Source organism: Haliaeetus leucocephalus, unplaced genomic scaffold, assembly GCF_000737465.1.
Source record: "Haliaeetus leucocephalus isolate CR32 unplaced genomic scaffold, Haliaeetus_leucocephalus-4.0 Scaffold245, whole genome shotgun sequence".
In the NCBI taxonomy this organism is placed as follows: domain Eukaryota; kingdom Metazoa; phylum Chordata; class Aves; order Accipitriformes; family Accipitridae; genus Haliaeetus; species Haliaeetus leucocephalus.
In genome coordinates, this window is record NW_010972681.1 from 217,071 (window position 1) to 230,676 (window position 13,606).

The 13,606-nt window shown below is 67.3% G+C and overlaps 2 protein-coding genes across 2 annotated transcripts; both read left to right on the forward strand.

Moving 5' to 3' along the window:
* The first annotated feature begins 208 nt into the window (after nt 1-208).
* DQX1 (DEAQ box RNA-dependent ATPase 1) lies at nt 209-7,513 on the forward strand. The gene is made up of 11 exons (XM_010568460.1): nt 209-490; nt 3,178-3,371; nt 3,677-4,052; nt 4,377-4,616; nt 4,940-5,039; nt 5,227-5,385; nt 5,609-5,800; nt 5,930-6,055; nt 6,403-6,593; nt 6,679-6,869; nt 7,099-7,513. The coding sequence occupies exons 1-11, from the start codon at nt 209-211 to the stop codon at nt 7,277-7,279; spliced, it is 2,232 nt and encodes a 743-aa protein (XP_010566762.1). The 3' UTR covers nt 7,280-7,513.
* A 2,899-nt stretch (nt 7,514-10,412) lies between these two features.
* Nucleotides 10,413-12,123, forward strand: LOC104832340 (interleukin-12 subunit beta-like). The gene is made up of 5 exons (XM_010568473.1): nt 10,413-10,608; nt 10,907-11,015; nt 11,093-11,274; nt 11,473-11,546; nt 11,965-12,123. The coding sequence occupies exons 1-5, from the start codon at nt 10,413-10,415 to the stop codon at nt 12,121-12,123; spliced, it is 720 nt and encodes a 239-aa protein (XP_010566775.1).
* Nucleotides 12,124-13,606: the final 1,483 nt, after the last annotated feature.

Here is a 13,606-nt window from a genome sequence, read left to right on the forward strand (position 1 = left end):
TGCCTGTCCCTGCCCCTCTCTGCCCTCACCCTCCTACCTGTCCCTGTCCCCTGTGCCCCGCAGGTCCCCACCACCACAGCGGGACAGTATGGTGGGCCACATGGGGCTCCTTAAAGGGACACAGGTGAGGGTGGGTCAGCACCAGGCTCCCCTGGGTCCCGCTCCACCTCTTGCCTGCCCTTGCAGTACCAGTGCCGGCGTCCCCGCCATGGCCAGCTGCAGGGCCCCTGGCTCCCCGCCCCGGCAGAGCGGCCCTGGCTCCGCGCTGGAGGAGGAGGAGGAGGATGACGACCCAGCCCTGGGCTGCGACGGTGACCTGGAGGTGAACCCCTACGATGGGCTGCCCTTCTCCTCCCGCTACTATGAGCTTCTGCGGCAGCGCCGGGAGCTGCCTGTCTGGACCACCAAGTACAGCTTCATGGAGCACCTGGAAGGCAACAGCGGCATCATCCTAGTGTCCGGGCCCCCCGGCACTGGCAAGAGCACCCAGGTGAGTGCAGGCGCTGTGTCAGGGCAGCTGGGAGCAGCCAGCCCCGCTGGGGGCTGTGCATGGCTGGGCAGGGCCATGGTGCTGCCTGGGAGCCCAGCACAGGGCTGTGGTACTGGCCGCTCTGCCAATGGTCTCTCCTCATGCCTGCTGGACTCCCAGCTGAGTATCCCGTCCCTCCTGCCCAAAACACCTGCAGCACCGCTGTCAGCAGCAGTGGGGTCCTGCCCCAAGGCCGCTGCCTTCCCCACGGGGCCTGCATGCAGATCCTGCTCCAGTGCAGGCAAGCCACAGCTCCTGTGGCAGGGGAGCCACCAAGCTCTCGCCCCTGACAGAACAGAGCGGGCTGGCCCTGCATGCTCCCCTCCCGCCAGCCCCCTTGCATGGCATTACGACGTGTTCACCATGTGCTGGCAGGCCCTAGGCCATGGTGGAGTGGGGAGCTGGGAGCTGAGGCGGCTGCATGGCTGCAGGCAGAAGGAGAAGGGAATGTGGCCGGGCAGCAGCTCCCTGACCCCACGGCAGCATCTGAGCTTGTGGTGAGGGTGGAGAGAGCGACGGGCCCCACAGGGCTTCAGCTCCACTGCGGTACTTAGGAGCGTGCCACCACGGTGAGCCTGGCGTGGGGCAGGGCTAGTGAGGAGCCAGGCAGTCGTGCGCCAGAATGTGCTGGGGCAGGCACTGGAGCCCCAGGCAAAGCCTTGGCACGAGCCAGGAAGTGCTGCTGCGGCGGTGCAGGGCGTCGGGCGGGCATGGGAGGCGGCACAGGGAGTGGGAAACGGCCCCTCCCCGGAGCTGAGCCCGGGCGCACGGGGTGGTGGCAGGTGTGGGCGGTCGGGCTGGACGGTGGTGGGTCCAGGGTGCCAGGATCCCGCCTGCCTGCCCCGGGGAGCTGGTTCCATCTGATGGCCCCTGGCGTGGCATGTGGAGACGTCGTCAGGCAGACTTTGACCAGGGAGGGATCACCTAGAAGCTGCGTGGGCAGCCGTGGCCTCTGGGGGGCTGGACGTGGGCTGGGTTGCTGCGTGGCAGCTGCTGGCCTCGGGCTATCAGGGTGTTGGCAGTGGGCTTGGGGCCGCTTGCCCAAACCACCTCCCTTGGGTGTGACCCCACTGCAGCACGAGCCTGGGTTCAGCCCGTGGCACCGGCCAACCCACAGGGCGACAGACTTGGGGAATAAAGCACTTGTGCGGGCCCTGGCCTGGTCTGGCCCCAGGGCTGGGCTGCTTTTGGGTGCAGGTACCCTGCCTACAATCCCTGCGGGGCCCTGGGACCACTGTGCCCTGAGCAGACCAGGGGATGTCACTTGATCCATGTGGAGCATCTGATCCTGCACGTTGGTGCACCAGCACCCCTCAGATGTGGTGTTTCCACCCACAGGGGCAAGAGCCAATGTACAAGCCGGGTCTCTTCACCATGTCGTGGCCGAGGGCTGTCTGTGCCCTGTGCCACCACCCTTGCTGGTCTTTGCAGGCAGCGGGGCAGCAGAAGGGAGGTTGCAGAGCCGTGCACGGAGACACGGCTGAGCGCAGACAATCCATGGGGCAGTTGTGGGGCTGGGTGGAGGAACAGAGCAGGCTGCACACCTGCCCATGGTCACTGCCAGGCGCATGTATGACCCCTGTGCTCCTGCTTGGCTGTGGGCTGGGCTGTCTGGAGGCAGCCCCTGGGCAGGACTCTGCCTGTCTGCGACCCCTGGTGCTGGGCAGACACGGGTGCAGGCACCTGCTCGCGGAGAGCACACGGCATGGGAGGAGTGAGCGAGGCGGGCAGATGTGTCAGGAGCAGTTAAACAGCAGATTTCTGGTCCCCAGTGCCCAAGGGACATGTGCACGGCCCCAGGACCATCCTGCACTGCTTGGCTGGGTGCTTGGGCAGCAGCTGCTCCCTGGCGCTTCCTTCCCCATCTCTCACCGTGGGGTTTCCTGGGGTAGCATGTGATCCCTCTGGCCCCGTGCGAGGATGCTTGAGCCCGTGCCCCAGACTTGTGTCTGTTGCAAGGTCTGGGTCTCATGGATCTAGCCAGTGACCACTGCTCTGTGCTGATCCTGAGCGGGGACCTGCCCAGCCTTTCCTGGAGAGGAGCAGGGGGTCAGTTAGAATAGACCAGGATGGCTCCAGTCGGAAGGGACCTGCAGCCATCACCTGGTCCAACTGCCTCACCGCTCCAGGGCTGACCAAAAGTTAAAAGCACATTATTAAGGGCATTGTCCAAATGTCTCTTAAGCCCTGGCAGGCGTGACCTGGAGGCACTGATCTCTCTGAGCTGGCAGCTCTGGTGAAGGCAGCGCAGCACGTACCCCGCCCCAGCCCCATTTTTCCTGGGGAGGTGGAAAGGACTGTTGTCGCATGCCCGTAATGCAAGAGCCAGGGCCATGGTGTCCTATAGCAAAGCAGAAAGGTGTAGGCGTGAGGAGATGAGGCTGTGGGGCTCATGTCACAGGTTGCTGGGGCTCATAAGTGATGGTACTGGGGAGGGAAGGTCCCCCCTGGGCTGTCGAGTGCTTCTGTATGGCCTCTGGCCCGGGAGGTCCTACAGCTGGATCTCTGGGGGCTGCTGTGGGGAGGGTCCCTCTGCCTTTCTGGGTGGGCACAGCGGGCGACACTCCATGATGGGGAGGGGAACGTCTTGGCACTCCTGGCCGGGGCTGCGCTGTCCCCAGCCTGTGACCGGCATTCTGGCCCTGCAGATCCCGCAGTGGTGCGCGGAGTATGCCCTGTCCCTGCAGTTTGCCCACGGCCTGGTGGCCTGCACCCAGCCCCACAGCCTGGCCGCCCTCAGCCTCTCCCTGCGCGTGGCGGACGAGATGGACCTGAACCTGGGCCATGAGGTTGGCTACTGTGTCCCCCACGAGGACTGCTGCACCACCGAGACCATCCTCAGGTACAGGGATGGGGGGGCCCCGCGGGCTGCCTGTGCCAGGAGCGCTGGTCGCACTGCGCTCTAATCCCGCTGAGCTCCCTGGCTGCAGCATAATCTCTTAATCCAGCCTGGCCTCGTTGTGGGAGCGATGAAGTGGGTTGCTGGCTGCCCGGGCCCTCCCGGGGCTGTTGTGGGGGCTCCTGCCATTGGGGAGGGGGCGAGGTGTGCTCCCGAGGGCGGCATGTGGGGACACCTGTGGGGCTCCAGCCTGCAGTGCCTGGGGTCCCCGCAAGCCACCCCGCATTGACAGGGCCGGTCCGCGGCAGGTACTGCTCGGATGAGATGCTACTGCGGGAGATGACATCGGACCCGCTGCTGCGGCAGTACGGTGTGGTGGTGCTGGACGAGGCACAGGAGCGGACAGTACCCACTGACGTGCTGCTGGGGCTGCTGAAGGATGTGCTGCGCCAGCGTCCCGCCCTGAAGGTGGTGGTGGTGACCTCGCCAGCCATGGAGGAGCAGCTCCGCGCCTTCTGTGGGGACCCTCCCGTGGTGCGGGTGCCAGGGCCTGGGCCCCCTCCCCAGCTGCTCTACAGGGATCCGCCAGCCCGCAGCCGCATCGCGGCTGCCTGCCAGGCTGTGCTGGACATCCACCGGCGGCAGGAGCCTGGCCACGTCCTGCTCTTCCTGGCCAGCGAGCAGGTGGGCTGCAGGCACCCCACAGCTTGGCTCCTGGGGGATTCACTGCACCATGAGGCAGAGGGGGGACTGAGGCAGGGGGAAGATTTGGGGGATCCCTCTCAGCTGCGTGCAGAGAGCCCTGAGAATGTGGCACCTGCTGGAGATTAAACTGCGGGAGCCAGGGCTCCTCTGCAGAAGGGCTGTGGGCACCATGCAGGGCCCAGGGTCTTTCCCCCCAGGGCATCAGGAGGCAGCTGCAGGGCACGGCGCAGTGTCCCGTTCTGGGGATGGGGCCTCTCCAGGTGTCAGCGGGCATCGCTCATGTCCCTCCGTCCTTCCCCGCAGGAGATCGCCGAGTGCTGTGGGGCCATCCAGACCGAGGCCATGGCGCTGAACCCGGGGCTGGGCCCGCTGCTGGTCCTGCCCCTGCACCCCAGTGTGGGCCGCGCGGCGCAGAAGGTGTACGAGGTGCTGGAGGAGAGCGGCCGAGAAAGGCGGGTGATTGTCACCCACTGGCTCGCGGACTCATCCTTCTCTCTGGGGACTGTGCGCTTTGTCATTGACTCAGGGCTGGAGCTGCGCAATGTGAGTGTGCCGGCCTGCACCAGGAGTGCCGGGATGGGGAGCCGAGCGGTGGCAAGCGCGGGGCCCAGCTCTGCTCTGGGGCAACACTGGCAGCACGGGCTGAGGCGAGTCTGGGGAGGGAGCAGCGGGGCCATAGTGGTCTGCGTCGTCTGCTCGGCCCACCCGGGCCCTGCCATGATGCCCCAGGCTGGGGGACACTGTGCGGTGTGTAGGATCTGTCCCAGGGAGGTGGCAGTGGTGGCACTGCACCGGCGGGATGGAGGGGCCTTGGGAGAAGGTGGGGGCTCGTCTGCGGGTGTCCCTTCTCACGGCCTTGCCTGCAGGTCTACAACCCCCGCATCCGGGCAGAGTCCCAGGTGCTGCGGCCCATCAGCAAGAGCCAGGCGGAGTCGCGCATGCAGCGAGCCGCAGGCAGCCCCCCAGGTGAGAGCCCCTGCCCGAGCATCCCCCCGAACGTGCCTCCAGCAGGAGAGGGCTGTTGTCCCACCCCGCCGGGGCCCCAGGCAGCCCGTTGGCCCAGCATGCTTCCTTGCCTGCCTGCCTGCACTTGCTGCCATGTCCCTGGGCTCCATCCCTCCCACTGTCGGGGCTCATGGCCCCTCTCCTGCAGGCACCTGCCTGCGCCTCTACTCGGAGGCCTTCTATGAGCAGCGCCTGCCCCCCAGCCCCGCGCCCCACGTCAGCGAGACCAGCCTCAGCCGCCTCGTGCTGCTGCTGAAGCGCCTGGACATCGCCGACATGGGCCAGTGCGACTTCCTTGACCGGCCAGGTAGTGCCCGCAGGGTGGCGGAGGGGCTGGGAACAGCATGGGGGGGCCGGGGCGGAGGGGCGCGACAGGGGCAGCCGTGCCGGAGGAGCCAAAGGTTGGCTGTGGCCATGGCCATCACCGCAGCCCGGGTTGTCTCTGGAGAGGGGCTGGAGGGTCCCACAGGTGCAGGAGGAGGATGGGCAGGGCCGCCTGGTCCTGGTAGCCAGCTGATGTCCTGCTCCAGCCCCCGAGTCGTTGATGCAAGCGCTGGAGGACCTGGACTACCTGGCCGCCCTGGACGATGATGGGAACCTGTCGGAGGTGGGGATCATCATGTCGGAGTTTCCCCTGGACCCCCAGCTAGCCAAGGCGCTCATTGCCTCCTGCGAGTTCGACTGCGTGGAGGAGATGGTCAGCCTGGCTGCCATGCTCACAGGTACCGTGCTGAGGGCCTCGGAGCCCACTCTGCTGCTGGCGCAGGGCACGGTGCAGCCCCCAGAGAGCCAGCGCTGGCAGGGGTGGTGCTGGGGGGCACGCAGTGACCTTCCCTCTGCGCCGTCCCCAGCTTCCCCCTGCTTTGTGCCCCCTTCCACGCACCTGGAGGAGGCCGTGACCATGCGTCGGCGGGCCCTGCTCCACCCAGACGGAGACCACTTCACCCTCATCAACATCTTCAACGCCTTCCAGCAGCGTGAGTGCCGGGCAGGGGCTCGACTGCTGGTGGGCTGCACACTCCGGTGGTGTCCCACAGCTCCCTCGCGTGTCCCCTGCTCCTTTCAGGAGCAAGCACTGCAGCCACATTCGTGACACCATCCAGGTGCCCCACCTTGGCTGTGAGGGGGTCCCAGCCCCAGACTGGGGGCCACGCTTTCTGCATGGTCCCTGTCCCCACTGCTTTGAGGGGACCCAGTCTGTGGGAGCAGCAGTGCCTGGTTTCGTGGCCCATGAGCCCCCAGCCTAGCTAGGGCACCCACTTTGGCGTGGGGTCTCTGCTCACCCAGTCCTGTCCCTGCGGTGCTGACCCTGCTCTCCCCGCAGACAACGCGGAGGAGGGCTGGTGCCGCAAGCACGGGGTGAGCGGGGAGGCGTTGCGGCTGGCGGGCATCGTGCGGGCAGAGCTGCTGGAGGTGATGCAGCGCATCGAGCTGCCCATCTCACCCCCCGCCTTCGGCACCGACGCCAACATGCTCAACATCCAGAGAGCACTCATCTCCGGCTACTTCCTCAAGGTGGGCTGGGGGGGCCACGAGGGGCCCAGCCACAGGGCAGGGGTCATGCCAGCCAGCCACGCTCCCCTTCTGCTCCGCTTCCCAGGTGGCCAGGGACATCGACGGCTCCGGTAACTATGTGATGCTGACGCACAAGCACGTGGCCCACCTGCCCCCCACATGCTGCTACCTGCTGCGGCAGCCCCCCCAGCGCCTGCCCCCCTGGGTCCTCTACCATGAGTTCACCATCTCGCAGGACAACTGCCTCCGCGTCGTCTCGGAGATCCAGCCCCAAATGTGAGGACCTCTGGGACGGAGAGGGATGGGTTGTGCCTGGGCTGCGTCCGTGCGTGGCTCCGGAGCTGGCACCAGCTTGGGAGCGCAGCGGAGCCCTGGGGCAATGCCTGGCCTGGGCCTCTTCTCCCGTGGGCAGGTGGGGGACTGTCCCCTTTTGGGGGAGGGGAGGTTGCCCCAGGGAGGCCCCCGGGGCCAGCTGCCCCTCCTTGACCCCCCCCCATCCCCACAGGCTGGTGGAGCTGGCACCCCAGTACTACCTGAGCAACCTGCCACCCAGTGAGAGCCGCGACCTGCTGATGGAGCTGCGGGAGAAGGTGGTGGCCGTGGAGGACGTGCCGGCAGTGCCAGAGCCGCTGGGAGAGGCGGCCGGCAGGGAGGATGAGGAGAGGGAAGTCTGTGTGCTGCAGTGAGCTGGAGCCACTGGAGCCCCCGCGTCGGGGCCGCTTGGGCTTGGCTGTGACCGCCGGGGATAGGAGAGCCCCGGGGAAGCTGTGCTGCTGTGGGGGCTGACCCGATCTCCAGGGAGGCACAGGCACAGCCTGCCGCTAGCACAGCTCTGCACCACGGTTACAGTACCAGCGGCCACGGGACCGGCTCCTGGCATCTCCCATCTCCCCTGGGGACAGAGCCCTGTTTGGGGGAGCGCTGGCCCTGGGCCTGGGGGATCGTGCAGGCCCTCCCTGCCCGGGCTCCTTCACCCCGTGTTTCTCCAGGGGCTGCCGTGGGGCTGGGGGCACTGGTCCTGCCTGTCCTGCTCCCCCCATGCCCGGGGGAGCAGTGCCGAGGGGCCGCTTGCGGGTCTCTCCTGTATAAAGTTTTGTGACCTTTGCTCCTGGCCTTGTGTCCGTGATTGCAGCCAAGGAGGGCTCACGCCCCAGAAGGGTCTGGCAAGGGTGGGCTCCATCCCACTGTGGGCTCCATCCCATCCCGGGGTCCTGCCTGCAGTGGGGCAAGGGCTCCCCCCAGCCCCTACACCTCTGTGGGGCAGCTCTGTGTCCCGTCCCGTCCCCAAGCCTCCCTTCTGTGGAGGGGAGTTTCTGAACATGAGGCATCCCTGGTTTTGCTCACACTTCCCCCCCCCCTCCGGTTCTGGGTAGCATGCCACTGCCCTGGTCATGCGGACGCGCCGAGGGGCAGCCCTGGCCTTTGCACCGGGTCTTCCCCTCCGCTGTCGCGTGCTCTTCCGCAGAAGCAAAGGGGAAGCTGCGGCCAGCGGGGGAGCAGGCGCCAGTCTGGATGTGCAGCCAGCTCATGCTCCCCCCCAGGACAGGACAGGACATGGGTGCTCCCCTGGGATGAGGTGCTCCCCTCCCTCCCTGTCCTCGGGGTCCCCCTTCTTGCCTTGGGGTCCCGTCCAGCTTTCCAGCAAGTCTCACTTCTCTCAAGGCTCCCCGGCACCATGACCAAGGGCTGAGCTTCTGCCTGGGGGGCCCGGGGTCCCAGTGTGGGTGCTGTGCTCCAGCCCCTGGGCACAGGGTTGCTCCATCCCAGCAGCTGACACCCCCCCTCCGTCTTCCTCCTTCCCTCTCTGCAGCCCACGCGTGGGGGCTCTGCTGTTCTCAGGAAGGGGCCCGGAGGCTCCTCCACCCTGTCCCGACCACAGCGTCTTGCAGGTCGGGCGGAAAGGTAAGGGCTGGGCCTCCCCGCAGCCTCCTTGGAGCCCAAACTTCCCCTTCGCTTTCTAGGAACCCCAGAAAGTACGTGACCGGGTGCAACTCGTGCCTCACCATCCTCCCCAGCCAGGGGCTGCCTGCCCCTGGGATGGGGGGGGCTGCGTCATCCCCTCTGCCTGGGCTGGGGCTGCAGGTGGTGGGGGCTGGGGTGGGCGCAGGGGCTGTGCCCTGCCAGGCTGAGTGGAGGCGGCAGTGCAGTGGAGCTGGGCTGGTGCTTGCGGTGATGGTGAAAGGGAGGCTGGTGGAGGTGGCTGCCTCTGCCCCTGCATCCCCGTCGCGGCACAGCATCCCACGGAACAAGCAGCCAGGGCAGCTGCGTAGTAGCCCTGGGAGGGGAGGGAAGGGGTGAGACAGCCGCTGCCTGGCTGGGTGCAGCACCCAGAGCCTCTGCAGGGACCTGCTCCTTTGGGACCCACCGCAGCCCAACCAGCCAGGGCCAGGCACCATGCCTGCCCCTCTCTGGACCCCTGGGACAGGCACTGCTGGACCTTGGTGGTCCCTTCCCCATGCCTCAGCCCCGGCTCCCCCCGCAGCAGGGGGTTGTGGGTGCTCCGTGTGGCGTCTGTGATGTGCCAACCCTCAGCTGGTCCCGGGGCTCAGGACCACTCTGCGGGAGCTCGGAGCACCCAGGGCTCTGGCACCGTCCCAAGTGCCCAGTGCTGCCCCTTCACCCAGCCGTTCCCAGGAGGGGACCTGTCCTCACCACCCCAGCGATGCCCATGGTCGGGGCAGGACAACAGGTTGCCAGTGCCCCCTGGCCTGGAAAGTACCCATGGTGACTCCCAGTAAGGTTGGGGCTGGGTGGGTTGGGGGCTGAGCATGGGTCCTAGCTCACAATTCCAGCCAGCGCAGCTTTTCCCTCTTCTGAGAACTGTGATGCTTCTGTGGTTTGGCTTCACCTTGGGGCAGTCCCACGGGGTCTTGGCTCAGTATATACCCAGCCACCCACCGGCCCCCAGCCCATGCTGAGCCCACTGGAGCAGCGCACACCACAGCGGTGAGGTAGGCACAGCATGGGAGCTGCCAGGGGGGCTGCTTGCACTGTGGCCCCCGGAGGGTTTGGGCACCAGGGAGTGCTGGGAAGGTGCTGCTCCAGGCGGGTACTGCAGCCCCCTGCCCGGGGGTGGGCACCCAGTGAGGCTGTGGTGGAAAGGGTTGGGGTGTCACATCGGCTGCCAGCCCAATGCAGGACTCCCCTGCCGCTGCACCGCTCCCCATCCTGCCTGACCCTGCTGCCGCCCCAGGACCAAGGGTTCTGCCCTCGCTGGTCCTCCTGGCTGCATCCCAGCTCCAGCAGCTCCGGCAGCTCACCTTCTCCCAGGGTACGGCTGGCCTCCCTCCCTGGGACAGAGCTGCCCTTCCTCTTCCCCTACTGCTGCTCTTCCCCTCCCAGATGCTGGGACTGGTGGGGCTGGTGCTGTGCCTCGCTCCTGCAGATGCCCTGACTGCCTTCCCCCCAAAGTGTGAGTCCTGCCCCACCTGGGCACAGGGGAGGCTCCCCGGGGGGCAAGGGGGGGGATGCAGGACCCACACAGCAGCTGGAGGGAGCACCCACGTCCTGCATCCCACTGATACGGGGTACCATGAGCCTGGGTCGGGACAGCTCTTCTGGTGGGGTGGGGAGGTCAGAGGATGGGCATGAGAGTGATGGGGTGGGGCGATGGATGTGGGGTGATGGGGCAGGGTGGGGATGGACATGGGGTGAGGGAGCGGGGGGGGGACCGTGGGGAAGGATGGATGTAGTGTATCAGGACAAGGGGGCACCCAGCCCCATGATGGTGTGGGGGACGGGCTGCTCACACCACAGCCCATCTCTGACCCCAGCCTCTGCCTCTCATCTCCAGTTCAGGTGGGGAAACTGAATGGGGACATGGTGGTGAAATGCAACACCTCGGAGCAGCGAGTCACCTGGACACAGAATGGGGAGCCAGAGCCCATGGCTGAATTTGTGGCCAAGGGACAGACTCTCACCATCCTCGGCTTGGACCTGCCAGCTGCTGGCAACTACAGCTGCTGGGCTGGCACCGTCCTGCTGGACACCACCTACGTGGTGGTCAGCGGCGCCCGTATGTGGGGCTGGGTGCAAGAGGGCTGGCATGGCCCGGGGGGGGCCAGGGCTGAGGGACCAGGTGGATGGCGGTGACGGTCCAGGCAGGGGATGTGGGCAGTTGGGCAGGCTGGGGACCGGGTGATGCTCGTGCATCTGCAGATGTTCATGCCCAGCCCATGGGGATGCACCGGGCAGGGCTGTGCGGGGCCGGGGGGAGCCCAACCATGGGGACAGCCTCGCCTGGGCCATATGGGGAAGGGGCACCACTCCCGGCCCTGTGCAGCCCCAGAACTGTCGCCCCTCGGCCCCCCCAGGCGAGGAGGGGATGAACATCTCCTGCCAGGCTGAGTCCTATCATGGCTCCTTCCGCTGCTCCTGGAATGGCCCCCGCTCTGCCGTCTTCCGTGCCCGCCTCACACGCAGGTGGGTGCCCCAGGGACCCCCCGACCTGGGTCTGGCCCCCTGGCTGCCCAGCCCTCATGCCTGCCTCCCCCCCACAGCGATGGCTCATTGGGGAAGTGGGTGCCGGCAGCTGGCCGCCACGGCTGGTTCAGCGCCAGCTTCGCAGACCCCTCCTTCTGTCCCTTCGCCGAGGAGCTGCGCCCACTGCAGCTACACCTGGAGGGGCTCTCGGACACCTCCTATCTCAACTTCTCCATCCACTTCTTCATCCGCGACATCGGTGAGCTTGGGCCGGTGGCAGTGGGGTCTGGGGACCATCCTCGGGGCACTGGAGGCTCTGTGGGAGTGCTCAGCCCCAGGGCCAGGCAGCACTGCCCTGTGCTGAGCCCTGCTCTGCCCGCAGTGCGGCCCAACCCACCGCAGAATCTGACCGTGCAGCATTGGGGGGAGCAGCTCCACCTGTCCTGGGCCCCCCCAGCCTCCTGGCCGCTCCCCAAGTCCTACTTCGCCCTGCTCTACCGGCTGCAGTACGAGCTCCCCAATGGTACCCAGGTAACTGCGGGATGCCCGTGCCCAGCCTGCCCCTACACATGCCGTCCTAGGTCCTCGCTCTGCAGTGCCCACCCTGCCCCAGCCTGGGCTCTTCCCTCTGCCCAGGGGTGCCATTGGGAACAGGGACTTGCCGGGGGCTCAGCAATGGCCCCCTCCTCGCTACGCTGCTTCTCTCCATGAATTGTCACTCCTGGCTGTCACCTCTGCTTCCACACCCCAGCACTGCCCATGCAAGGCAGCGTCACTGCCCGGGTTGGGGAGGTGCTGGTGTCCCCCACTCCTGAGCCCCCAGTGCCGAGCCCTGCTCCTGCTGCGTCCCACCTTCCCCGCAGCCTTGCTTCCAGCAGCACCCATGCCAGCTGTCCCCCACCCTGGTGCCGGGGTGTTCCCCGAGGCAGTGACCTGCCCTGCTTTGCAGGTTCACAGGTATGTGGAGGGTGTGGAGGAGATGCAGCTGCAGGACCGCATGCGGCGGGTACGCATCAGCTGCCAGGATCCTTACGCCAACGCCTGGAGCCCCTGGAGCGCCTGGAAGGATGTTGATGCAGCCCAGCAGCACCGGCTCCGAGCACGCTGACTCCACGCACGGACACCTCCTTCCCCCTCGCACCCATCTCCCACCCTGCTGCACCTCTGTGTGCACAGGGACACCTAGGGCTGGGGGGCACCCCCCAGGTGTGGCAGCCATAGGCACCCAATACCGACCTTCCCATTCTCTTGTATGGTTTGGAAGAGGATTTCTACCTCTGTCAAAGAACTGGGCTTGGCTTTATTACAACAAACCTCAGTTAGTCTTTGTGTGGGGTGGTGAGTGCTGGGCCTCCAGCCTCCTCAGGCTCCAGCTGGGCACACCGCAGGCAGGGGTCCTGCCTGCTCTGCCCTTCTGCTCCAGGTGCCCAGACTGGCTGCTGCCCCGCAGAGGGTCACAGGCTTGTGCAAGGCCCCTGCTGCGCCACAACTACCTGAGGGGCCCCCGCTCCCTGCCGGCGCTGGGCTGCCAGGCTTGGCCCGTGGAGTCCTTATGCGCGGCTGATAATAGACGTGTAACACACACATGTGCACACATGCTCCAGCCCAGCCTGGGACAGCCCAGCTCAGCGGCCGTACATGGCCCTGGCCCTGGTGGGGGGGTCCCCACAGCCCTGCCAACTGTCAGGGCACACGGGTACCCTGAACCTCCCTATGCCTCATCAACCCCCCCAGATCTGCTTCCTTTCTGGGGGCTGCAGTGGGGCAACATCCCCAGCCCCAGGGGCAGCACCCCAGCAGGGACATGCTGCCATACACCAAGGGGGCATGCCCTGGGGGGGGCAGCACCCCATCCCCACATTCTGGGGTGCAGGATCCCTGCCTGACCCCAGGTGCACCAGTTCTAGGGCAGGACATGGCCACGGTGGGGGGGGGACAAGGACCACCCCCCAGCACTGGGGAGGCTCAGCTCCCACTGGGGCACAAGCCCCTCCACCACGTGTCCATGGTCGAGCCCCCACATTGTGCCCCACTCAGCATCCCCGTGGGGTTCCCAGCCTGGGGGCAAGGGGCCGCGGCCAGGCGGGAGGGAGCCAATACCCCCCAGCCAAGCAGCCCCCACGGGAAATGGCCCCAGCATCCAGGCTCCCACGGAGCCACCCCGCGCCACGGCTCTGCTGCAGACCCCGAGAGTGCAGCGGGGTGCCCCCGAGCAGGGCCCGGCCGGGGGATGCTGCCCCCCCCACCACAGACGGGCCGGCTCCGGGTAATGCCACGGGGCTTTATTGAAGTGCTTCTGCACGGGCCGGGGCCGAGACCCCAACCCCGCTGCTGCTCCAGAGAGGCTGGTGAGAGTGTGCGGCCCCGTGGGCGCTGCCCTCCTGGGGGGCCGGGGCCTCCCGGGGTGGGGGTCTGGGGAGCCCGGGTAGCCGGGGGTCCCAGGAGTCCGGGGTGGGGGGGCCATGGCACAGGGGGACAAGAAGGACCGGGGCTCCAGGAGTCCAGAGGGGTCCAGAGGGTCCGGGGGTCCCACGGCCTGGGCGTCCAGGGGCAGAGGTCCCGGGGCGCGGGCGAGCGGGGGCTCAGGGGAC

Excerpts from the sequence above, each read along its gene's own strand:
- DQX1 (XM_010568460.1), top strand. The coding sequence starts at position 209 with ATGGCCAGCTGCAGGGCCCCTGGCTCCCCGCCCCGGCAGAGCGGCCCT. Across the intron at positions 3,372-3,676 it reads ACCACCGAGACCATCCTCAG|GTACTGCTCGGATGAGATGC; the intron begins GTACAGGGATGG and ends GGTCCGCGGCAG. Across the intron at positions 5,386-5,608 it reads CGACTTCCTTGACCGGCCAG|CCCCCGAGTCGTTGATGCAA; the intron begins GTAGTGCCCGCA and ends GTCCTGCTCCAG.
- LOC104832340 (XM_010568473.1), top strand. The coding sequence starts at position 10,413 with ATGGTGGTGAAATGCAACACCTCGGAGCAGCGAGTCACCTGGACACAG. Across the intron at positions 11,016-11,092 it reads CGTGCCCGCCTCACACGCAG|CGATGGCTCATTGGGGAAGT; the intron begins GTGGGTGCCCCA and ends TCCCCCCCACAG. Across the intron at positions 11,275-11,472 it reads CTTCTTCATCCGCGACATCG|CCTCCTGGCCGCTCCCCAAG; the intron begins GTGAGCTTGGGC and ends GGGCCCCCCCAG.